This window comes from Charadrius vociferus, unplaced genomic scaffold, assembly GCF_000708025.1.
Source record: "Charadrius vociferus isolate BGI_N301 unplaced genomic scaffold, ASM70802v2 scaffold136, whole genome shotgun sequence".
NCBI classification, from domain to species: Eukaryota; Metazoa; Chordata; class Aves; order Charadriiformes; family Charadriidae; genus Charadrius; species Charadrius vociferus.
In genome coordinates, this window is record NW_009648960.1 from 1,081,437 (window position 1) to 1,105,356 (window position 23,920).

At 47.9% G+C, this 23,920-nt stretch overlaps 1 protein-coding gene across 1 annotated transcript in view; it reads left to right on the forward strand.

Annotated features, from left to right (window-relative positions):
* The first annotated feature begins 1,857 nt into the window (after positions 1–1,857).
* MLPH (melanophilin) overlaps positions 1,858–23,920 on the forward strand; it is a 27,362-nt gene continuing 5,299 nt past the window's right edge. Inside the window, exons 1-10 of the mRNA XM_009887564.1 lie at positions 1,858–1,967; positions 5,928–6,149; positions 6,372–6,508; positions 7,861–7,899; positions 9,001–9,095; positions 10,168–10,296; positions 11,687–11,882; positions 13,195–13,355; positions 20,250–20,438; positions 23,506–23,700. Of these exons, the coding sequence (XP_009885866.1) occupies positions 1,858–1,967; positions 5,928–6,149; positions 6,372–6,508; positions 7,861–7,899; positions 9,001–9,095; positions 10,168–10,296; positions 11,687–11,882; positions 13,195–13,355; positions 20,250–20,438; positions 23,506–23,700 (1,473 nt within the window). The remainder of the gene's footprint in view (positions 1,968–5,927; positions 6,150–6,371; positions 6,509–7,860; positions 7,900–9,000; positions 9,096–10,167; positions 10,297–11,686; positions 11,883–13,194; positions 13,356–20,249; positions 20,439–23,505; positions 23,701–23,920) is intronic.

Genomic DNA, 23,920 nt, shown 5'->3' on the forward strand with positions numbered 1-23,920 from the left:
ACCGCTACAAAATTCAACAAACTGCTTTGAAAGAGGGGAAAAAAAAGTCTTTCTTTCCTGGTACATACACCACTGAGCTGGGGGAGGAGAGTTTCCCTAAAGAGACACAGTTCCCAGGCCAACATAATACTTGAAATTTATTCTGTGGACCTGCACCTGGGATGTTTCCCACACAGTGGTGTTCTGGCTAAATCAGCACTTTTTGAGGGTATTGGCACTGCTGAGCATTTGTATTTTTCACATTTTCATTGCATGGCAGGCCACATCTTCCTGATTTTATGCAACCTCCTTATCCTTTTGGAGAAGAAAATATTTGGATCTGGGTGGCGCAAACCCCAGCATTGGAGCTCCTGGCATGATTGTACTGACAGGCCCTGCAACAGGGTCTTGTTGTGATGTTAATTAGTACCTATTGACCCACTCTGCCGTTCGGATTCAGTAGGGTGCACACGGGCGCTCAAATGTGCTTACATAAGGAGCAGCTCAACTGATGTCTGGCTCCTGCCAATAAACTAATTGCTTTTGCCGGGACCGCATCTCCACTGGAAGAGGAGCTAGAAATCAATTTCTGGCTTCCAGCAAAGACCGTGCATTCCTGATATCCAAGCTCAATATTGCATCTGTAATCATCACCTTTTATGCACAAAACTTGTCCAAGTTTGGATTCAAAATCCTTTTCTGGCTCTGTTCATAGAGTTTAATCAAATCTTTGTTTCAAGTGAGTTACCGGGGTGTATAATGCCTTGCACCCGTGAGCAGGCACAGAGTCTGAGCAGCAGGGAGGCTAGTCCCACCAGGCAGAATAATTTTCCTCTCTGGTCTTGCCCTCTGTTTAGATATCTGTCAGGAAAAAAAAAAATATGTGTTTAGTATCAATATTTGCTCTGATGAAGAAGAGAAACAGGTTCCTTTTAATAGCCAAGGTCCGGGGAATTCCTGCTTAGACACACAGGGAGTGTTTTACTGAACAAGAGAAGAGCTTTGGTAGTTGGATTATTGCACTATATATCCCTTTGGGTGTGTGATGTGTTTAGCATTTTTCTGAAAATCTTGTCAAACCATCTTTTCTTGCTAACTGTAAATGAGGGCAGCATTGTGTCCTAATTAAGCTGTTGGCTACAAGCAAAGCTCAGCTTCCCAAATCGCTGTGCGAGTGGTTAGCAAACGTGGGAGGCCAGTCCCCATTGTGGCAATACTCTGTGGGGGAAAGCCAGATGCTCTTGATTTTTCCTTACAAAGCTGTTGGTGGGGCAGGGGGGGAAGTGGTTTAATGAGATCAGACAGAGAAGAAAGAGCCGGGGAGCGAGCAGCAGGGGAGCGGAGGCTGGTGGTGGGGCAGGACCCACGGTGACGGAGCTGGTCTCCCTGGGTGCGCAGGCACAGCTCCTCCCGGGGATGCTCAGCCCCCTCCCAAACCCCGTGGCCTGCCTTCCCCGGGGAGGCGTTTGAAGGTTTCGTTTGATTCGCACACCCCGCATAAAGCAGGCAGCTCCACTGAGTGTAAACATCTCCTTTAACCCCAGCCAGGCGGACGAGGTCTGGGAGCAGCCTGCAGCTCTGGGCAGGACCCCGGGGGAAGGCAGGGCTGCCCGCCCGGGTGACGGGGAGTCCTCGCAGCCGATAGGCATCGCGCCAGTCCTGCTCGCCGCCCGTCTCCACGGGCAGGCTCACCCAGCAGACCGGCTGCGGCGCTGCCAGGAGCCGGCTGGCCTGCCCGCAGCTCTGCCTCTGCCCATTTATATGGGCAGCCACAGAGGTGGGGCTCAGCTCTTCCCCCTCCGTCAGCATCCCAGGGTGCGGGAGAGCGAGCGCTCGGGGTAGCGAGTAACGGGACCGCGTTCGACTTGCTGGGACAAGATGGGAAGGAAGCTGGACCTCTCCAAGCTCACCGATGAGGAGGCCAAGCATGTTTGGGAAGTCGTTCAACGGGACTTTGATCTGCGGAAAAAAGAGGAGGAACGGCTGGAGTGAGTATCTGCTCCCTGGTCCATGAGGTTGGGTGCAAGCAAGCTGTAGCAGCAGATCCCTGTACTTCCAGCTGCATATGGGTTGTAGGAATAAAACAACGCGTTGAGGTTGCGGGCGAGGAGGATAAGCCAGGATCTGGCTGTGAAAATCAAACATAGTGGTTAATAGATTATGTTATCAGCAGCAAGGTGACGCGTTGGGGCTGCAAAGGTGCAAACTGGCACCGTGCCATCGGTGGTGATGCAGATCGGTGTCACTACGGCAGTTTATGGGAACAAATATCTGGCCCCTGCTCAGGAAATGCCTTTGTGGGGCTTGACGCTGGCGTGGTTCTCACAGGGAGACTTCACCTTGGAGCAAAGAATGGGATTTGGCTCCCTTGTTTTTGTTTCAGTGATTCAGCAGGTGCTGGAAGTCCACAGACTCCTGGAGGATCCTGGAAAAATAACTGAAAGGAGTAGTAAACCTGCTGTAGTAGCCTTAAATATGTTATACAGGGGACCATGCTGTCCTGCGAAAGTTTTAGGGGGCTACAGATTAAAAATCACTGTAGCAGCAAATGGATGTATCTTCTAAGTCCTTATAAACAGGGCATTTGACAAAAGTGCTGTTTAAAAAATGTTCAGACAGATTAGATTAAATTTTGAGCATGAGAAATTGTGGGATTTTAGGCCTTGTTCGTTAACTACGTCAAGCATTGAACTTAATAATTTCTTAACTTGATTTCAAGAAGCTGCAGTGTCCCTGTTCAGGGTCTGGCCAAGTTCTCATTATTATCCCTACAGGATGGGCATGCTCCCAGGATGGTTTGGACACTGCTGCGCTCCCACTGAGCCCTTGTACCCTCCTAGTTCTGAATTTTGTGAGCCAGGGCTGGTGTTGATGGTGCACTAATGCCCAGGGACCAGGAGCTCATTAGTTCTTCTATCAGATCTAAAGGGAAAGGTGAGGGGTGAGAGTCATCCTTCTTCGTTTGGGGTATCTGCATCTGAGCTGTTGAAGCATCCCCCAAAAGCTTGCCATCGTGGATTTCTATGCAAGGCTGTGGGAGCCTCTCAGTTTACACCACTAGTCATGAGAAGCTCTCAGTTGAATATTTTTGAACCTCTAGATTATTTTTTTGCCTAAGAAAAACCAGCCTGTGTGGGAGGCAGAGATAATTCAGTATCATCAGCTACTGCCTTCCTCTGCTGGTAGCTCTGAAGGGCAGGATGGAGATCAGACAAGGGTGTTTAAAAAAATTATCACCCTGGAAAGGGTGAATGTCTCCCTTGTGGTGGATCTGAGCTCTGCCTGGAGCAAGGAGGTGGGGAGCCACTTTGCTGTACCCTGCAGCAAAGAAGTGGGCGAGGTGAATTCCTGACCTTGGCGCCAGACTGGCTTGTCTGGGTCCACTGTAATGCCCAGGAGGCTCCCAGATTGAGTGCCATGGTATGGGAGGTGCAAAACAGGGGGAAGGTCTCAGGATGCTTCTACCCTGGCTGCTGTCGCCATAAGCAGCTTTCCCTCTATCCCAGCAGTCATGCCTTTTTTTTAAAATTTTCTTGTTTAATCCTGCCCCGTGGAGGGATGGCATTACACCAGCGGTACCTGGCACTGCCCAGGTCTCAGGGGTAGAGCATGATACGTGGACCAAGGCTTGGTTGCCTCTCTCTGCAGGCTCAGCTAAGGCCATATATCAGATATTTCTGTAATACCTGGCATAGACCAGACCACCAGTCTGGGAAAGTCTGCCGCACTCCTGCATGCTGGATACGGAGCTATGTGAGCATTTTCTGCCCATAACAAGCTGGGACATGATATGAGGTTATGGGAGACCCTGCAGCCATTCACCCTGTGCTCTGACCATTTTCTTTTGCTTTTCTATTCATTCATTTTTCTGTTCACTGGGCTTGTCTCAACCTGCAAGCCTTGAAGAAATGTTCCCCCCCAGCTTGGTCTTTTTCTTCCCTTTCTGCTGCTTCTCTGCATTTTCCTTTTGGCAGAAGCTATTCGCCAACAATGGACAAAGGCTTCAGCTGGCCAGAAACTGCACAACCATGCGAGGGTAATTAATGCTTTGCCCAAGAAATTAAATAATGGCCACTTTGTGGGGGCTCTCCTTGCTTCCTTACATAAACATCCCTGCCAGCAATCCTATTTTGGGGGGCTGGCTCCCCGAGTCTCTCCTGGAGCTCAGCTGGACCAAACTTCCTGCAGTTTGGCATCCCACCACCGCTGACTTATTTTGCCATGAGCAGAGTTGGGAAAGGGCTGGCTTGTGCTCCTGCCAGCAAGAGGAGACAAGAGGTGTGTGGTTCCTGCGGGTTTTAAACTGGTTTGGCTGAGACTTGTCCTTCCTTCAGCAGGTCTTTTGGGCGAGGGAGGGGACGTGAAGGAATCTGAACGCTCTCTGGGAACCAGAAAAAGCAGTCCCGTGAAAGATTGGATCCTGCTGGAAACAGCCTTAGCACAGGAGTGGAAAAGGAGCACTGAGCCCAACCCAAGGATTTTCTCTTTGGGGGTTTGTTTTTAGTAGCCACATATAAATTTACTGCTGAAGATTTGCACTAGGTTGTTAGAAACACTGCTAGGATGATTGAATAGATGAATATAAAAACTACGTGCCCAGTTCAGTCTTTATACTGATTTTTACATGTGCCAGATCCTCAGTTAATGCAAGTTTGTGTCGTTCCAGTGTAAGAGCGAATGCAGCCTTGTGTGCTAGCAGCAAGCTGGTATTAAAAGCCTCCTGCTAAAAAAAAAAAAAACGCCCAAGAGCTGATCCCTAATGTGCAAACTGATTTAGTTAAACAGAGATTAGCTTGATTTTTATTCATGTCGTTCCCACCACCGGCCATATCACTGCTCCCATGGATGTCCCAGTACCGCGCTGCCACATCAGCAAGGCTCCTGCTGTGGTCACCCTGGTGTTGATCCATCTCCCTGGCAGCTGAGGGGCACCAGGAGCATCACCAGAAGCTTTTGATCCACGCTGTGTTCCCGAAGCAGCCTCCAAACCTGATTACTTGAGATTTTTTGGCCCAGGTTGACTTCTGCTCTGGAAAATGCAGCTTCGTAACCCTGCCTAGACAGAAAACAACCTTGTAGGACCTTACCTACAAGTCAAACATTGCCTCTCAGCCATAGCCCAAAAGGCAAACATACCTGAGGTAGTGCATAGCATGGGGAACAAACAGAAAGCCTTTGGGTAGCTCAGCAGGCCCCTGCCAGCTCAGCAGGTGTTTTGGCTGTCCCTGGCTGTCACTGGGGGTTTGGCCTCGCACAGGCACCTTCCTGTGTGGGGACATGCTCTAACAGCTGGGTCTGGATAGCAAAGGAAGCCTGTAGTGATGGGCTGCCAGAAGAAGGTGCTCTTGGAAAGCACTCGCGTTGGCCACATTTTCATGGGACCATTGTGAGCATTTCCTCCAGCTGCTGTCCTCTGAATAGCCTCGTTGCACATCACTACTGTCCTTAATACAAGTCTGCTGAATTTAGCACTGAAGGACTAGACCAAAGCTCCTTTTAATCCTTTTTACTCTGATTGCTTTTTTTAAAAAACTGAGAATTCCAGAAAGCTTTTAATTTACAGCTGGACTTCAGGCTCAGAGATCATATTGGGTTGGGATGCAGATGAGACTTCAAGAGTCACTCCCCTGAGGTTCCTGGGATTCAATGCCCTGTGAAGTAAACGGGACAGGTTTTGGCACAACCAAATCTAATCCTAAATTTAACAGTGGCAGATACTAATCTGCAGTAAACCTGCACTGAATCTGGAGCCGCCTTCTTTGCTCAGTTCATTTAACTCATGATATGTTATTTATTAGATTTGGCCTACAGCTGTTTCCACAAACTGAGGGACTCTACATCTTCAATTGTTCCTGAAATGATGGAAGCATGCCGGGGTTTGCCACATGTGAGTTTGCAGTGAAATGCTAACAAAACCAAGTTTCTGTGTTTTGGGATGTTTTCGGCAGGGAGCTGAAATGCAAGATCGACCAGGAGAGCAGCAAGAGAGAGTTTCTGACGAATCAGTCCCACCTCAATGAAACCCACTGCGTCCACTGCCTCCAGCCCTTCAAATTCTTGCTGAACAGCAAGCGCCAGTGCCTGGACTGTCACTTCTATACCTGCAAGAACTGCAGCCGCTACAACAAGAAGGAGCAAGGCTGGGTCTGCGATCCCTGCCGACTCTCCAGGTAGTGCTCCTGCAACAGAGGGTGAGAGGCAAGGCAAGCCTTGGGGCTGAGGCTCAAGAAGAGCCGCCCAAACTCAGCATCCCTTTATGCTGGTTCGAAACCAATTATGCTGGTTAGAAAACAGGCTGTGTTTTTGTTAAGAGACGGTTTCTGTGTGAGGGTCCAGTCACCATGAACCTGACTGGACTGGCTCACATGTATGTGCATCCTCTCTTTGGGCAGGATCGTGAAGATCGGTTCCCTGGAGTGGTACTACGAACACGTGCGATCCCGTTTTAAGAGGTTTGGAAGTGCCAAAGTGCTGCAGTCTCTCTACGGCAGGCTTCAGCCAGGGCAAGCAGTGAATTCCACACTTCTAGGTGAGGAGGAGCACTGGGGTTTCTCCTGCCCCACTGTGCACAGGGTGTGCAGGACTGTGTTGGGATGTGCACCAAGGGGGGAACATCAGCATTGATGCTGCTCTGAGTGCCATGTGGTTTCGAGACTGCAAAACATTTTGGGGAGTAAGTGGAGGTTCAAAACGGTGTATTCATACTGGGAGCAGCAGAGCGGATGTTCTTGGTGGATTTTTTTTCCTGTGTTAAAGTTTAAGGTTTTACTACAGGCTTGAGAATATCTCATGTTTAGTTTTAAAAGTCTCATGTCCTGCAGTCTGGAGAAGTTGTGAAATTAACCCAAGTTTAACCTGCAGATCCAAAACATCCAGCTGGCTGGATAAAGCCAGCACTCGTATTTCCCATGATCTGATGATTTTTACAGCCAATCTGATGATGCTCTGGCACTGACAAAACTGTATCAAAAATAGTGAGTTAGCTGTCATCATAGCTATGTTCTTCAGATTTTATGGATCTTCATTATTTCTGAGATTGGTCCAACAGTCCATAAATATATGCTGAAAGCTGTTAATAGAGAATTAGTTACTGGGTAGCTGCTAGTTGGCACCCATCCAGCTCCTGCACTACTTTGCCTGTTGCCTCAGAAAATCAATGTGGGTTTTATTCCCATCTTGAGGAGCCACAGAAAAGTTTGCACAAATACCATAGCCATGAGCTGATTCAACTGGTCCAATCATTCTTTTATCCAGACCACTCATGTCAGAAATTCCAGAAATAGCGTCGAGAGTAGTGGCACTGAATATAAAATCAATGGACCGAGGGACAATTTATGCAGCATTCAGTCTGAAAATGCATCAGATCACACAGAAAGGACAATCCAAGAGAAAACCAAACCAAGCGTGAGGATAACAGTGCTTTAGGCTTCTTTAAATTGAGATTCTGATGTCTTTTTCAAAAAGACATGATTTTGTTGTTATTACTTCATTAACACCAGTGAATTGGCTTGACCCTTGAACAAGCAAGAATCTCCTCCTGGGATATATATCTGGTTGCAGGAGGTACAGCAGAATGACGTGAGACCATTGCATTTTGTGTGACCGTCTGCTGTTGGCTGTGCCATCCCCTGCTGCTGCACTCCCAGGCGTGTTGCATCAGGACTGTGGAAGCGGTGGCAATAAGCTCTTCGACTTTTAAAAGTCAAGTCCCACCTCCAAGTGCCTGTTTTGTTCTCTCTAAAGAGCCTTTTCGATGATTGTGCCTTGTGATGGCTAGAGAATGAGAACTCCAGTTAACCACAGCTCTGAGTCTTGTTCTTTGTGAGGTACCTGGAGAAAATGCGCTTGCTTATTTTTCCCACTATTTTTCTTTTCATTTAGGTCTTCATGACAGAGTTTACAGCCTGCCAGACATTAACAGTAAGTAAAAAAGAGAATTGCAGAATGTGGCTTGCAGTTCAAGAGAGGTTTCCAATGTCTTTTTCTCTTCACACCCTCTGGCTATGGGCACTCCAGCATGGTTTGGTGTGGCTGCACCAGGGAGGACATCTCTCCACTGCAGTGGAGGTGGACTGTAATGCTCATCTGTTGCACTGCAGTATACCTGGGATCTCCAAGGGTAGGCTTGGATACAACAGGACTCTCAGTTACATGTTAAACTTGAAGCTTGCAAGTACTCATCATCTCAATGCACCTACACCATATGCTTAAAGCTGGCCATATTCTTATGGAACCCACTGAATTTGGGACTTCAAGTTGTGTTACTTAGGAACCCTTGCAGGAAGGATTCACTACACCTCATTTTACCTACCTTGACTTCGGACTCAGTCTGGCATTTGTGCTGTTCCCAGTGTACCACTGGGCTTGTCAGGGATCTAGGCACAGAGATGGGGACCCAGCAAGGAACAGGTCACTGATAGATAGTGGAACTGGTTGAGAAGCAGAGGCAGAGCCGTGTTGGGCTGAGCTGTAGTGCCTTCAGACACTGGAGTCACCCAGGTGGACCTCGGGGTGCTCTCTGTGGTGCAGGTGTCCTTCATCTTCCTGCGGTGGTCACTTCTACATCTGTGGTGCAGCGCAGCTGGAAGGGGAAGCAATGAGAGGCTAGCCAAGCTTTTGCAAGATCAAGTGCTAAGAGTGGGTGTCTGCAGTGCTGCCTAGGAACCGTACCCCAAAAAGCTTCTACCCTGCAGACCTTAGACTGTGTTCACTGTGTGTCAACTGCAGGACTGGGTTACCTTAAGATGTTACTGTCCATTTCCCATCCTTTGTCCCTTCTCTTTACTTGTGCAACCTACTGGCCACAGTGTAGTGTGCAAAAAAAAAAAAAAAAAAAAAATTTTTTAAAAAAAAAAGGAAAGAAAGTGGAAGACATTTCTAATCTGTAGCTTTTCACCCCATATAAGAAGCATGGCCTCACCTACAGGTGTACTGGTGTGACCACCATGGTGGGGACTTACCTCCCCCAAGAATGGGGTGCAGGAGCTTCCCATACACAGCATGCCGTTGTCTCCCCTCTAGGTGAATGCCAGCTCCTCACTAGTGGTGGTATTGGGGACGACAGCGATGATGAAGATGATGTCCTTCGTGGAGCTGAAGCAGAGTGCTTCAGCAGAGTAAGCATTTTGTTCTGGGTTCCCTCCTGCCTCACTCTGTGCCCTCAGCTGCTGCTGGCCTGCCTTGGGTGGTGGTGGTGGTGGTGGTGGTGGTGGCTTTCTGTGCCACATTCAAAAGGGGGCCTTTCTCTCTGTTTTCCTTCTCGGAGATGAGTCCTTCTCCCAGTTCACATAGAAACAACCAAACCAGTAAAATCACACATACTTGCCCTCTGGAAAAAAAGACCCGCTCCTGACAGTACAAAAGTCCCTAATTAACGTAAAAGTCCCAGCTCCTACCCATGTAATGAGAACCCACCTGTTTTTTTTACTAGAAGAATAGATATGTGGTAGAGTAGCAAAGCACAGCTGGGTTCATTGATTTATCTCCTGGTTGTTTTTTTTTTTTCTGGGACTATGTGTATACATTGAAATGCAAACTAAGAAGCCTGATAGGAAGTGTATTTGTCCTTGAAGCATCTGTGAAATCTGACGATGTGTTTGAAATGCTTGATATGGTTACATACATGCTGTTACACACATACCATCTCAGGCTGCAGCTACAGGTGTGTGCTGCATTTCACACACTTGGTTATTCATTATGGTCTGCTTTTGAAGTCTTAGAGGCTTGTCCAAGCTGCTCCTGCCCCAAGGCAGATGATGACCTCCCAAATATCCAGTGAGATCTGCCCACAGCATCCCTTCTCTGAAGATGGGGAGATGCCTCAGGACTCAAAAGCATCTTCTGGATCTCCCTCTGAGCTGTAACCTGGCTCGGCTTTCCCATAGTGCCTTTATAAACCAGGAGAGAGCTTCTCACTGTCTGCTCATGGCCACAGTCCTGATCCAGAGACTGTGGAAATCAGGAACCCACTGTTCCTTGACCCCAGCATAAGCACACACTGTCCTATATACCTGGCTCCCTGCAAGCAGGACAACGTTGGACGCAAATTTTCTCTGCAAAAAGCAGGAGCCTTGCTTTAGGCTGTGCAGGCTCAGGCAAACGAAGGAGACAAGGGCCCTCCCTCCCCCTTTCTTCAAGGTCAACTGTGTTTTATGGTGAATTTTCCTTTCTTGCACTTCCTACGCTAAGATGCGCAAGACAAAGCGCCTGCTGTCTGTCCATCCCTTTGATTTTGAACTGGACTCGGAGTACTCTGCTCAGTCTCGCCGCCAGTCTGTGCAGCTCTCTCCAGCAGCCAGCAGCCCGGATGCTTTCCAGGTACTGGAAGAGTGCTGGGGGGTTCCTTTCCTCTCCTCTTCCTCCTTGCTAACTCTGCTACCTTCGGCTGGTGTTGAGACATGATGGTGCTGATCCTCAACCCCCATAACCCCGCTTGCTATCTCTCCTCCCATTTCAAGTCCTTTGCCTTGGGGTGAGTCAGTAGGACTGAAGTGAGGATGAGTGGTGAAATGAGATAGCAAGAGGCTCTCTGCAGGCAACAGTTTTCTTATGTTGCCCCAAGGCTCTGGGGACACCCTAATTTCCAGTGAGAATTTGGAGGTTCGGTACTCAAGTGACAAAATGAAACCAGACTCCTCTCCCATCATCCCATCCAGATTGGAGATAGTTTTGCCTTGTGGTGGCACTGGGGATGTAATTGGTCAGGGACACACTACCCTTCTGAGATTGAGAAGATGAATCCTGCAGAGCCAGCATGACTGCAAGGATGGCACCTGAGGGGTGCAGGTCCCCATCAGTCAGAGGGGAGAACACAGGGGGAACAAAAACTGCATGAACACTGGTTATTTCTGTATAGGAGACTATATACGTCATAGTGTCCCGATCTCCTGACCAGGAACAGAATCCCCAGGCAGCTCTAGCACCAGCCACTGCAGTGAGCTGCTGCTCGTGATCCCTGCAAGGACTTGGGGTCAGCCATCCCCAGCTTCCAGCTCTAGGGAGCAACATCCACCCTGGATGTGGCAAAAGGTCTTCCAGCCTGACTTGCTTCAGATGAAGCTTTTTGGGCTGCTTCCGTTTGTCTTTCCTGTTGAAATTTTACTTTAAAATATTAAGCAGCTTTAAACTTTAAACTGTAGCCCCGGGTAGAACTAGGGGGCCCAAGATGTGTAGCAAAGGCTTTAAAAAAAACCCAAACAAACAAACCAACAAACAAAAAAAAAATCACATCATTATATACAAATTGATAAGAATTTTGGGCGCACCCAAGCAGATTCGTTCTTTCTATATCTAAGCCAGTCATCATGCAGGAGAATTTGAGGGGAGTCTAGGGAGGGCTGGCCTCTGTCAAGATCATCTGAATTAGATTTATCAGTTGCAGATTATTTGAGGGGCAGAAGGTGGCTACTGTTTGAATAAGCGAAAGGGTATGGTGTTTTAAAAGACTAGAGCTTTATGCAGCCTAGCTGAAGGGACTTTGTGCCTAGTTCATGTAAAAATTCACAGTGCCCCCTGGCAGTGATGAGAAGTATTGCCCAGGGTTCATGAGCAAAATAAATAAGCCTTTAAAACGGATTATTAGAAACTGGCATTACAAAAGGTCAATCCACACGTGTATTGGAGGATAAAGCTAGGAGCTGTTAGCGAAGATCAGGAGAGGCAGGGAGACCTTGTGGGCAACTGCTCAGCAGCAATCCTTATCTCTCAGTCCTTCCCAGATTTCCCCAACTCAGCTGAAGATGCCTCCCAGACGGAGTCCAGGATCACAGAGGCAGATCTGGTCTTCCACCACATCTTGCAGGAACAGCGACCAGGTGTGAGCCCTCCGGAGCAGCACTTCAGCACAGAGGTTCGGCTCACCGTCAATTCACGGAGAAGGAGCCTGGAAAGAAATGCAAAACCTGGTAGGTATCTCTGGCCAGGTTCCTCTTGTATCTTGGGGAAAAGTGGCTGCAAGACTTTGACCAATATGAAAACGTCTTTGATTTTCTGAACAACCTCAAAGCCACTAAAAATCTTGGGTGTCAAGACAAAATATCCATCAGCAAAAGTGATTTTTTTTTCTCATGAAGGAATCAGCTGAAGTTACTTGTTTGTAATGGGCTGGTCTTGTTCCCAACAAACTAATTTCTCAAAGCCAGAGGGGTTTTTCATAATGTGTCCATCCCTTTCATATCTGGAGGTCTTGTCCAGGGTAGAAACTAGATACAATCAAATGACACTACTAGAAACAACGTGATGTGTTTCCTCCTGCAGGCAGTGACAGATGAGTTGAACTCCTTGCCAAAAGATGGTGTGGGTTCAGAAAGCTTGCAGTTTTAAAGGGACTTGAACTGGAGTAAGACTGGACAAAAACTGGAGGCAAGCACTGGGAATTGCTTAGTAGCATCCTTATAGCTGGGCAGGGGTACCAGCAGGCTACAGGATCTGTGGTTTTGTGAGTCTATAAATACCCTAGCAAATGAGGTGTAGGATTTGCCTTTTACTGCTTCTGGTTTTCCTTCTGTGATAGCAAAGCCAGGAGGGTTGGATAGTGGCTTGTGCACATGCAGCTGTAGAATATATCCTTCTGAGTCCCCAACTTCTTGGCTGCATTTTCAGGGCACTCAGAAACGTTGGGTAAACCTTACTGTGCACTGCTTAAATTCCCACTCTGAGCCCTTCTGGGGTGACACAGCAGCAGGCTCCTCTGGTGCGTTAATTCCATTTTCTTTCATTGTTTTTGTCTCATTTGAAACTCTCCTTTAAAAAGGAGAATTTCTGCTCTTTTAAATGTTCCATCCTAGACTGGTACCTCTCTAGCCTGAGTTAAACATCTTCCAGCACCTGGATAATGCATGAAGGGTAGTGTCTAAACCTGGGCTCCAATAAAATTGGGAAGGCAATAGCAGTTTTGGGTGAGTGGCCCGGCTGTTCGCAGCATGCAAGAGCAAGGACAATGCTCCTTGTGCCCACCCTTATCTCAGCAGTGCTGTGCAGGACCCTGCTGAGCTAGCTGCTGTTGCAGCAACAGTGGATGGAGCTGCAGCCTGACCCAGAGTAGCCACCCTTAACCTCAGTCTCTCTTGCAGAAGCATCTCCCACAAAAGGATAGAAAGTGTGATTTGAATAAGTGTCTCATTATTTGCTTGTCTTAAGGATGGGACTGATGTCTGGGAAGGAACTCAAGGGTGTGAATCTCTTGTGCCTTTGTGTTGAAGCCTTCTCTCTCCAAAGGCAGCTCCAGGAATGAGCAGTCCCAGTCCCGGTACTCTGCAGATATGGATACCTCTGATGAGGACTTGAAGGGAGCCCAGTTCCCCACCTACCCGCCCCATCACACGAAACGCCGGAGCAGAGCCTCCTCCCAGGATAACGTCAGTCACTCTGGGAATCAGGTACCAAACAGCTATTAAACTTCTTTTGAGACCAAGTCTGCAGCCAAGCTTCTCTTGCCATAAGTGGTGCTTGTTATCTGTGAGGTGCAGGATGGTGCCACCTGGTTGAGAGCAGAAGAAAAGCAGTGATGGCCAACAGGAGTGCAACCACAGCAATCAGTCTCCCAGCCAGGATTGATGTGGAGCACGAGCAGAAAAGCTGGTGTGCTCTAGGTATCCACACAACCATTGCCCCTTCTGTGCAGGGGTGGTTTGGAGCCTATACTTCCCATGTACGGGTCCAAGAGTGAGCAGAGTGGATCCCAGATCTCTGTAGACTCAAGATCCCTCTTCCTCTTCAGCTCAGGAACTGAAGAAGCTGGGGGTGTAGCCATTTTACATTGCCAGAGCAATAAAGAGGGCCTGTGGGATGACATAGGAGCTGGCTTATCTAGATGTCACATCACAGTTGTACGGCACCAACAAGATGAATGCCCAGGGCATGTCCTGCCCTCCGTGTTGTGAGGGACCTGCCAAGGTGGTTGTGAATTGAGAGCAGGGCTGAGACCTGGGAAGGTGCATTCAAGGCTCCTCCATTCATTAAGGTGAGGAAGAACAGACTTTTCTCTGCATTGTTAGGATAATGCAGAAGTACTCTGTAGCCCTGTGCTCCTTCTCACAGTTCCTCCTTCCAGCCCTTCCACCTTAACACCTCTGGCAAAGAGAAAATCAGGTGCTGGTGCTTTACTCTGCCCATGCTGCTGTCGCAGTAACAAGCCTGCCTTAACTGCTGTTAATTCCAGCCTGTCCTTATTAATCTGCAAGTTACCTATGGTTTTCTGTGTCCCCAAAAAGGCTTTCTTCAATTGAATGCACCATTGATTTATGATCAGACCAAGGTTTGGAGAGGGATATTTAACAAGCATCAAGATCCTTTTCTTCCTTTGTAGTATGTAGTGTTCTTGCCCTGGTAGGACTGGGTCGAGGCGACCTGACATGTATCTCTCCTGAATGGTGTTAATAGGGGGAACGGTCTAGTGAAGGGTGTCAAAAAGGCTGCAAGCTTGTGTTTTAATTGTCAAGCAAGGACCTGACGTTCCTCATGCCACCTTTGCAAATGGTGGGTGGTGGGAATGGTAAAAAGCATCCATCAGACCTCTCAAGCTGCAAAATGCTTGGTGATGTTTGACCACACAGACACAAAGGGAGAGCCCGCTGCTTGTTTCTGCTCACAGCTGGTAATTCTGCACCTCCTGGACCCCTGTGGGTAATTGTTGAGGGGATTTGTAACCACAACCATCCCTCAGCACCATGCTTCATGTGCCTGTGTAGGGAAACCTTTCCTTTGCCATTTACATCTCTCAGCACGTTTTAATTAGTAAATGCCATTCCTTTTTCAGTCAGTGGTAAATGGAAGAACCCTGGACTGGTTATCCTTAATGAGGCCACGGTACGTTAGGCATGAAATGTGCACTGTGCTTTGCAGTGCGGAAATGGAGCCAAATTCCTACCAATGCTTCAGATGACTTCCTTCGTCAGCCAGGCAAGCTCTCGCTTCAGGGCAGTCCAGCATGCCTTGTGGTTTGCTCTGTCACACCAGTATGAAGGCTGCTGTGGAGCCTTGTCACTCTAATGGTTACAAGACATATTCTTACTCCCAATTTAACCCCATTTGCTCTTATGCCAACATCATTCATTAGCTTAAATAGCTCTTCATCCTTCCTGCCCTTTGTGCTGCTGATGGGTTTACAGCTAGCAACCACCCTCCTGCAGAGCCTTTTCCTCAACCAGCAGGAAGAGACCCTGCTCTCTGCTGGACCATTAACTTCAGAATGATGCACGCATGCATCATTGTCGCTATTGGCCAAGGAGAGGCCAGGTACAAGTCCAAAGAAGGTAGAAGGCAAGAATCATAGAATCATAGAATGGTTTATGTTGGAAGGGCCCTTGAAGATCATTGAGTTCCACCCCCCCTGCCATAGACAGGGCCACCTCCCACTAGACCAGGTTGCCCAAGGCCCCGTCCAGCCTGGCCTTAAATGCCTCCAGGGATAGGGCCTCACCAGCCTCTCTGGGCAACCTGTTCCAGTGCCTTACCACCCTCAGAGTGAAAAACCTCTTCCCCATGTTTAATCTAAACCTGCCCTCTTCCAGTTTATAGCCATTCCCCCTCGTCCTGTCACTATGTGACCTAGTAAAAAGCCCTTCCCCAGCTCTCCTGTAGGCCCCCTTTAGGTATTGGAAGGCCGCAATCCTATCTCCCTGGAGCCTTCTCTTCTCCAGGCTGAACAGCCCCAACTGTCTCAGCCTCTCCTCATAGGAGAGGGGCTCCAGCCCTCAGATTATCCTCATGGTCCTCCTCTGGACAGACTTCAGTGCTAGCCAACTCTGTTGTATTCACAGAGCTGGAAGAGTTTCAGAACAGGCTGTTGTCCATCCTCTTGTCCTGAGGTTGGAGGAGATGAAGAGGCTGAGGCTGGCAGGAGGGCAGAGACAGGCCACAAGGGATTTGGGACCGCGAGCAGCAGACTGTATTGTCCTGAGCAGCAAAGCGGTGGCTCTTGAGCTGCTTACAGGCGCTTCCAGGGTATGTGATGTGGACATCATCAGGGCTTCTGGGGTATCTCAGCCCCTCATGGAACATCCCAGGGCACAGCAAAGATGTCTGAGTATGACTGGTCACCCTGGCACTGCACTTCTCAGAGGCTGTGCCCTTTGGCAATTCGAGATGTTGGCCTGTGGGGTGTAAGGTCCAGAAGCATGTTTGCTAACCCTGTTTTGAATCCCAGAGCCTGGCTTCTAAAGCAAGGTTTTCCTGGTAGACACCTTGTTAGCATCTGAAGGTTTTAGGAGGTGGAGAGCTCAGCTTTTTGCCCCGCACCACTTTGACACCACAGATGAAAACCCTGTTTCCTAAAACTGCCTTAGGTGCAAGTTTGTCAAAATATGTTTGATCTGAAAATTGCTTTTGGTGTAATTCTGGAGAGAATACACTGTTTAGTCCCAAACATAAGAAACTTAACTTTTCCAGTAACAAAATCAGAGGCTGTTCCCTAGCCCTGTGACTCCAGGAGCTGAAGGTGCTAGAACAAAATTTAGAGAAAAAAAAAAAAAAAACTTTTAAAAAAAGCTCTTAAACCTGATGAGATATGAAAAGAAGCCCTAAACTGGTAACTGTGCAGGTCTTGGCCTTTAGGTATTTAGAAGTAAGGTAGGAACAGGATAAAGCCACAGGGAATAGCACCAATTTACTAAGTTTCTCCCCAAAAGCCGTTCTGCTGTACCTCAAGGGAGCTCAGTGGTTCTGGATTCCTGAAGCTTTAATGCCATCTGGTTCCTCTTCTCTACATAAAGCTTCTGTTGGAGGTCTTGGGTATTTGAGAGGCTGGAGGCAGCAACTCTGCTAGAGCAACCTGTCTTACCTCCCCAGGAACAAGTGACAGTTTGCCCTAACTGATGTCCTCCTTATGGGCTGTGTTTTAAGTTTCTTTGCTTTAAATGTTTTAATACAGAGCAGTATTTGCTAGCCTTTGTCTTGTGGAGAGCAGTGGAGAGCAGCACAGAGCAGTCCAGCCCCTGATGAGGATGCACCCTCGTGGGGTGACCACTACGCATTAAAACCAGCCTTGCTTGGGAAGAAGAACGAAAGCAAGGTCTTCACCTCCTGTCCTTGTAGCCCGTCAACAGCAAACTGCACATTATGGTCCGACCTCTCTGAACCTGTGTTATAGTGGTACAGTGGTGCAGAGTGCTCAGTTCGTCACCATCTCTTCCTCTGAAGCTGATGGCCCATCACAGACTTCTCATTGTCACCAGGAGCGATGCAAGAGTCAGACCTTAAACAGTACTGAGAAACCACTTAGAGATGGGTTGGATTGCTTCCTGCCTGTGGGTTTAATGCTGCTTAAAGATGCATTCAGTTCTGGATGGTAATTACAGTGCTCTGTGCTCCCGAGTGTCAGGTTTTTATATTCATCTTCCCTTAAGCAGATGCAATCTCTCCAAGCTGTTGTGAGGATCTAATTAATTAAACACCAGGAAGCACAAAAACTAAGTGAGAGGATGGAAATGTTAGAAAAACAAAGCCAAGCCCTCACATCTCTGTTAGTGCATTTACTTACTGCATTTGCTGCTCATTCCCCTTTGAATGGGAGGCAGCCACTCAGAACAGGAGTGATGTGAGAGATAGTGTTTTATCTGTATAAAATGGGGCAATATTTCTCATCATTTGTGTTTTATTTGTTTGGATCAAAGGAGAAAGACTTTTTCATTTTTTAAGAAAGTAAAACGTCAATCTCTAAAAGGGAAAAAAAACCAAACTTCCTTTTATGTTTTCAGTGATTTAACCACAAAAGTTTGTCATGGCTCTTGAGCACAGAAAGCAACTTCTCTTTGATTTTCCCTTCCCTTCCCTTCCCTTCCCTTCCCTTCCCTTCCCTTCCCTTCCCTTCCCTTCCCTTTTTCAGTTGGAAGTAAGGGAGAAAGGAGGGGCAAACATCTTGGTAAATCAGTGCATGGAGAAGTCAGAAAATTTCAAAGTGTGTTGTGGAAAAGACTCAATCTTAGTTTTTCTATCTGGAATTTTTCATGGGAAATTCTTACTTTCTTCCTTCTTCCTTTCCAGTGCCATATTAGCAGGGGGGCGATGGGGCAGTACCTGCTTGCAAAACATGTTAGTAGCAAGAGAATAGTGCTGTTGACTTGAATTTGGGACAGCATGTGAATGATGGCAAGATAGATGGCTTTGTTACAGCTTGATGCTTTTGTCTGGACAAGGGACACAACGGGTCCAGTGATGTGGTTTTATGTTCACTGCATCAAAGCTACCAATGCTGCTTTGGTGGGAATTGCGCTGTACTGGGTACTCATCATCGCTTTGAGTTTTCCAGATTCAAAGAGTGGCCGTGCACCTCCTGGAGCTCTTCAGGGTATCCAAGGTCATTTTTTTAAGACATTATTTTTTGATGTCTTTTAACCCAGCCCATGGTGGCAGTGCCTTGCTGCTTGCTTTCTTCTGATGGTTGCACTGTTTTCTCACTGCCCTGGCAGCGGTGGCTGGTCTGTTCTCTACTCCTTTTCTCTTTCTTTCTCCTTTTCTCTAGATTCATGAGCTCAGCAAACGCATGTCTGCAATTGCCTGGTGCGCTCTGATGAGGTAACCAGGCAAAGCCGGGCACCCTCTCTGCAGGGAGAGAGCATGGGCTGTGCTGATCCCTTCCCTTTGTCATTGGAGGGGCTGCTATGAAACAGCCAGCATTGCAGGGAGACATAGCCAAACACACAAAATTACTCGGGTTGTTAGATTTTAATCCTCTGTTTTGGCCTCGGAGGCTCTTCTCTAGTTTCAGGTGATGGAGTGCTTTGGAAAACATTGCTTAGCAGGACAGAAACAGAAACGAGTTTCACCCATGCATGTGGGCCCCTGTGCAAGCTAGTACCTTCCTTGCCCCTTCTGCACAAGGAATATTGCATTCCAATTTAATATTCTATGAAAGGCTAATTTCAAGAGTATTTTTAAGTGGGTGTTGGTACATCTGCAGAACTGTGACGGCTCATTTGAAATCATGGGACAATCAATTAGTACCTATGGGGAAATCACCTGGTTATTGTGAATATGAGATTTGAGTCAAGAGGGATTTCTGTCTCTCTTCTGAGCTGCCCTTGTCTTACCATGCCATCAAGCTTGAAAGAAAACAGCTAAATTAAGTTAGAGCTGGACAGCAATGTAGAATCTGTGAATACTTAGGTCACTTAACATTGATTTGGGGTTTCTAATTTTAGACTAGGTACCCTTCTTTTCCTTCGTGTGAACCCATCAACATGAGCTGCTCTGGCAGCTGACGGCTTGGTAGAATGGGCAGTGATAATTACAGAGAAGTCCCTTAGGCATAGATGAAACAATGCAATTTCTTCTTTTTTTCTAAAATTTGTAATGGGGATGGCCATGTTTGTAATCATTCAGTGTTTCTGTCAGTAAATCTCACCAAGGGAGTAGGAGATGTGCACGTTTGCAGGTTCCCATGCTTTATTGCTATGGTTAGGGCGGATCAGAGTAGAGGCAATGGGTCTAAACTGCTGCAGGACAGGCTGAGGTTAACTATTAAGCAAAGCTTTCTAGCAGAAAGGATAGCAGAGCCCAGGAATAGGTTGCCTGGGAGAAAGATTGCCTGTGCAGATGCCATTGTTCAAGGTTGTGAAGAACAACTTAGACAAAAACTCATCAGGTCTGACACAAATAATTGTATTCCCTTCTTAACACAAGGGACAGTGAGTTCAGTAACTTCTGGGGATCCCTTCCAGTGCCTGGGAGTTTAAAGGATGCTTCTCAAGGTAACACGAATTGTACCTAATAACAGGGCCAGGTAGAAATATGCTATCTTTCCTACAGGAAAATTTGCTGCATGTTTTCTCATCACAAGGAAGATTACCTAGACACTGCCAAAGCTACCATGGGGAGCGGTAGTTCATGTGGCTGCTTCCCTTACCTTGGTGTACTGTGTCTTTGGGTTGCTACGATCTCTGCTCTCTGAGCCACAGTGGTTCTTAATGAAAATGCGGTGATTTTTGGCCCCAAATCCACCATGCACACCTTTTTAAGGAGGGGGGAAAGGCAATTTCCCACAGGGAAAAAAAAAAGTTCTGCGTGTGGGGAAAATGGATGGGAGATTCTTTAGATCAAGAGTTTGTATTCCTCAGCATGAAGCTGGAGTGCAGTTCACTGGGCTCTGCTACTTCCCCTGGAGGTCTGACCACCCCTTGTGAAAATGGGTGTGGAGAGGGGGTCTCAAAGTCCCTTTGGTGAAGTCCATCTGTGGAGCACTCCTCAAGGTCCTCCACTGGCCAGTCTTGGTTAGTGTGTCTGGACTTGTCCACCACAGGGGACTCTTACACCACTCCCTCCTTCTGCTCTTTCAGTCTCCAGCCCCAGAGTCCCAACTTGATCCTGATGCTGAGGAGGAGGAGTTGAAGAGGAAGCTGGAGGAGTTAGCCAGCAATATCAGTGACAAAGAAGTCTCTTCTGAAGAAGAGGAGCATGAAGAAAAGAGAGCAAAGAAACCAGAGATTGGTTGCTCCGGTGATGACATGGCCAGAGATGCTCGAAAGGTAATCTGTGTCCTCCCACCCACACTGTTCTCAGCTCCACCTGCAGTTCCTTCTGCTCTCAGTGGCTTATAGCTTACATCATGGTAATGCATCTCTTGTTCTGTCCCACACCTCCACCTCGATGCCTCCCAGGGCTGTCTGGCTTGGTTACCTGCTTAAATGGGGTGTCAAGGGATAGGGAAGTCCCAGGATGTTGGATCTGGACCTCTGTCCTTGTAGGCTCTCCCAGTCTCATTCTGGAGTCAAAACCAGAGTCTCTTAGAGGCCTTGCAGGCTACTGCCTGCCATGGAGCAGTACACAACCTCCACATCTGCTTAGAGGACTTGTCTCAGGATCTGGATGTCATTATGGAGAATAGAATCCTGGGGTAGGACAAGAGCTCAGTGACGATTTAGTACTGGCAGCCTTTATCAGGCACCTGCTACAGCCTGAAATGTTTCTTCCAGACCTGTCAGTGCTCCTGTGCTAGGCAAGGGACTCCCAAAATCCCTAGTCCTGCTTTCACTCTGCTAGTTCAGCACCTCCTGTACTTACAGCACTGTGCTGGCTCCTGTCCCCTACTCAGTGGTGGGTCATCCATGGGGACGTGTGTCAGGGAGAGGAGGAGGGTTCACAGCATCTATACAGCCCTGTTCCCATCACCCCAGAGGGTCCCTCACCCCCATGGCCCAGCACAGCTCTGATTTATCCCCCTGCCTGCTGGGTGCATTTTGGAGATCTACTTTTCCCCCATGTATCCCCACGGCAAGGATGGAAAGGCATTCATTCGTGTGCAGCCTTGCAGGGGAGTCACTTCCCTGGCTGGAAAGCGAGAGCAGACAGAGGCACTGGACCGCTTCCCCCTCACCTCACCTGACAGGTGGTCGGGCTGGGTGACAGCACCAGGGACGAGCAGCCGATGACAGCCCAGCTGACTCAGACACGCACCAAAGAAAGGGAAAACTTGCATGTCTCCAGTTGCGTGTAGCCTCCTGAGACAGTCCATTAGCACAAAATGGAGAGATCAGCATTCCTTGTTGGATCTCTAATGGCTTATTTGTTCATCTCCTTCCTTCTGCCTTGGCAATGCATGGGGTACACGTGCGTTTGCTCTGACACATCTGCATCTGGTGAGCATGAAGGGAGCGAGCGGGGGTTGTGCTGCCCCTCTCCTCTCTTGCCAAAGCTCCTTTCAGCCAAGGCTGTGGAGACTTTCATGGTGCCACGAAGCCTGTCCTTAATGTTCTTTTGCTCCTCAGCCTCACAAGACAAAACCTGGCTGCTGCTGGGCTTGGACAGTGTGGCTGCATGTACACATTTAGTGAGTCTGCGTGGTGCCTTCAGTGAGTCTGTCTCAGGTATGAGTCCCTGCACAGCTCTATGTGAAATTTCAGGATTAGAGCAAGCAAGTGTTCCCAGGACAGCTTCCCCCGTGTTTTTGGGTACCATTTGCTGTGCTCTTACTGCCATTCGATCAGCGGTGTGCTGCATCCTTACCAAGAGCCTCCTTTACTGCCTCCTGTTTCCTAAAAGCTGCTTTTGTATGATCGCTGCAGACAGACTTAACTACTACTCATGGGCTGAATGATGTGCATCTTCTTTGTAACCATTTCCAGCTAATTGCAGCACAGTGGATAAGTCTCACCAAGCCAAGGTAACTTAATTCCTGTGTCTGATCTGCAGCAGACAGGCTCAAACCCTGACCTGCACTGAGGAACAAGGAGATGTTAGCAGGGTATCAGTGTAAGCATCTTGATTCTCGTAAAATGAAGCCTGGATTCTCTAGATTTGATACTTTCTTTGACCAAAACCCAGGTATGAAGCAGGGAGAATATAAGCATAGTTTTTGTTTTTCAGTGGGGTATTGCAGGCAGCTAACACAGGAGCCGTACGACAGCTCCTAAGCAAAACCAGCTGGGTTGCAACAACTCAAAACCAAACCCAAGCAAAACTGAATCTGAGAAGTGAAGAAAAATTTAGCTTTTTGCATTGCGCTAACACTCAAAGTGTCAAATACCTTCTTGCAGTATTGAGTTAGAAATGCCTGCAGTGATGTGTAGATGGACCACCATTGGTTAAAGGCTGTGTCAGTGTGGCTTTTTTAACAGCAACTTTCCTCATACTTAGATCAGATCCAGAATTGGAGTAAGCATGATTCTGAGTTTGTTTTCATGTAAGTCTCCTCTCCAGACAGGAGGAAGTCTTCTAACTAGGGAACATGGCAATAAAAGCCCACACCCTTAATGGAAAACGTGCAAGAACTCTGCTGTACCATGAAGGCACCATAAAATGATAAAAATATCAGCTGGACTGAGTTAGCTGATTCTCTGCAGGATGGCTTGCCTGGAAATACATGCAGTTGTAAACACAACTGTTTGTCGCCAGTACATATATCACCCCCATCTCCTTGGTTTCTGGGGAATTATCAGTTGAGAGAGAGACGATGAGTTTCTTCAATCTATTTTTGCATGTGCTTAGTGCTTAGTGCCTTATCAAGTGAAAGGCAGCACTCAGTGCTGTGAAAGGAGCCATCAGTGCTCCTTGGGGTGGGAAGGGGACATTAGTCCCAAGTTCTGGCAGTGTGACAATACAATAATTTTATGGGTTGGATTTTTTATCTTTTTTTGCCACAAACTTAAGGAGTTATTTGCATCCGTGCTTAGGCCTGCTGAAGTGTAAAGCAATATGCTGCAATTAGACCTTAACTGCTGAGTAACTGAGTGGCCTTCAGGTGGCCAGGTGCTGCTGCTGTCAGACAGCTCCAGTGGCACCACTTCCAGCAAGAAACACATCCCTTGATAACCTCTTTTCCAAGCCTTTTGAGATGACTTCTTTTGTCACAGCCATCCTCCAGAAAGCATGGGCTGAGATCAAAGCTCTGCTTTAGCCACGCATTCATCTCCGGTGGAGAGCCCTTCAGGAACAGCGTAAGCGCTTTAATTACCGCTTCTCCATCTTTCTCCAGCTCCTGAAGGTCTGATGCCCCTTTCACCCCTGACTTGCATTGTTTTGTACACCACGTTAAAATAACATCCTTATTTTTTTCCCCCTCTCACCCTCCGCTTTGGCTGTGCTGGGCGTTTGCAGAGGTCATCGGCTCAGGCTTTGAGCGAAATCACCGCCAAAGTACTGAGAGCCATAAACGCCACGGAGAAAGCGGTGTGTGAGTCGTTGCATGGAAAGAGCCAGTGCAACGGCGGCTGTGCCCCCTCCGCAGGGCAGCTTCCCAGCCTGGGAGACGGGAAAGAGGTGGCCGAAGCATACCGTGAGCTTGAAGAAAATGTAAGGTTCACAAGAGCTTTCTGCAAGCAGAGAGGGCATTTGGGGGGTGGGAATACAGAGGAACCCCCCCCAAAATTTCTTGTTAGTGGGTAGTTCAGCATTAAAGGGATGGCACCACAGAGGGATTAAAGAGTCTGGTCTTGTCTGACGGTGGCCAGGGCTGTCTTACAAGGGAAATGGCACAACAGCAAGTGCAGATGCTCTGTCTTGTGGCTTCTCC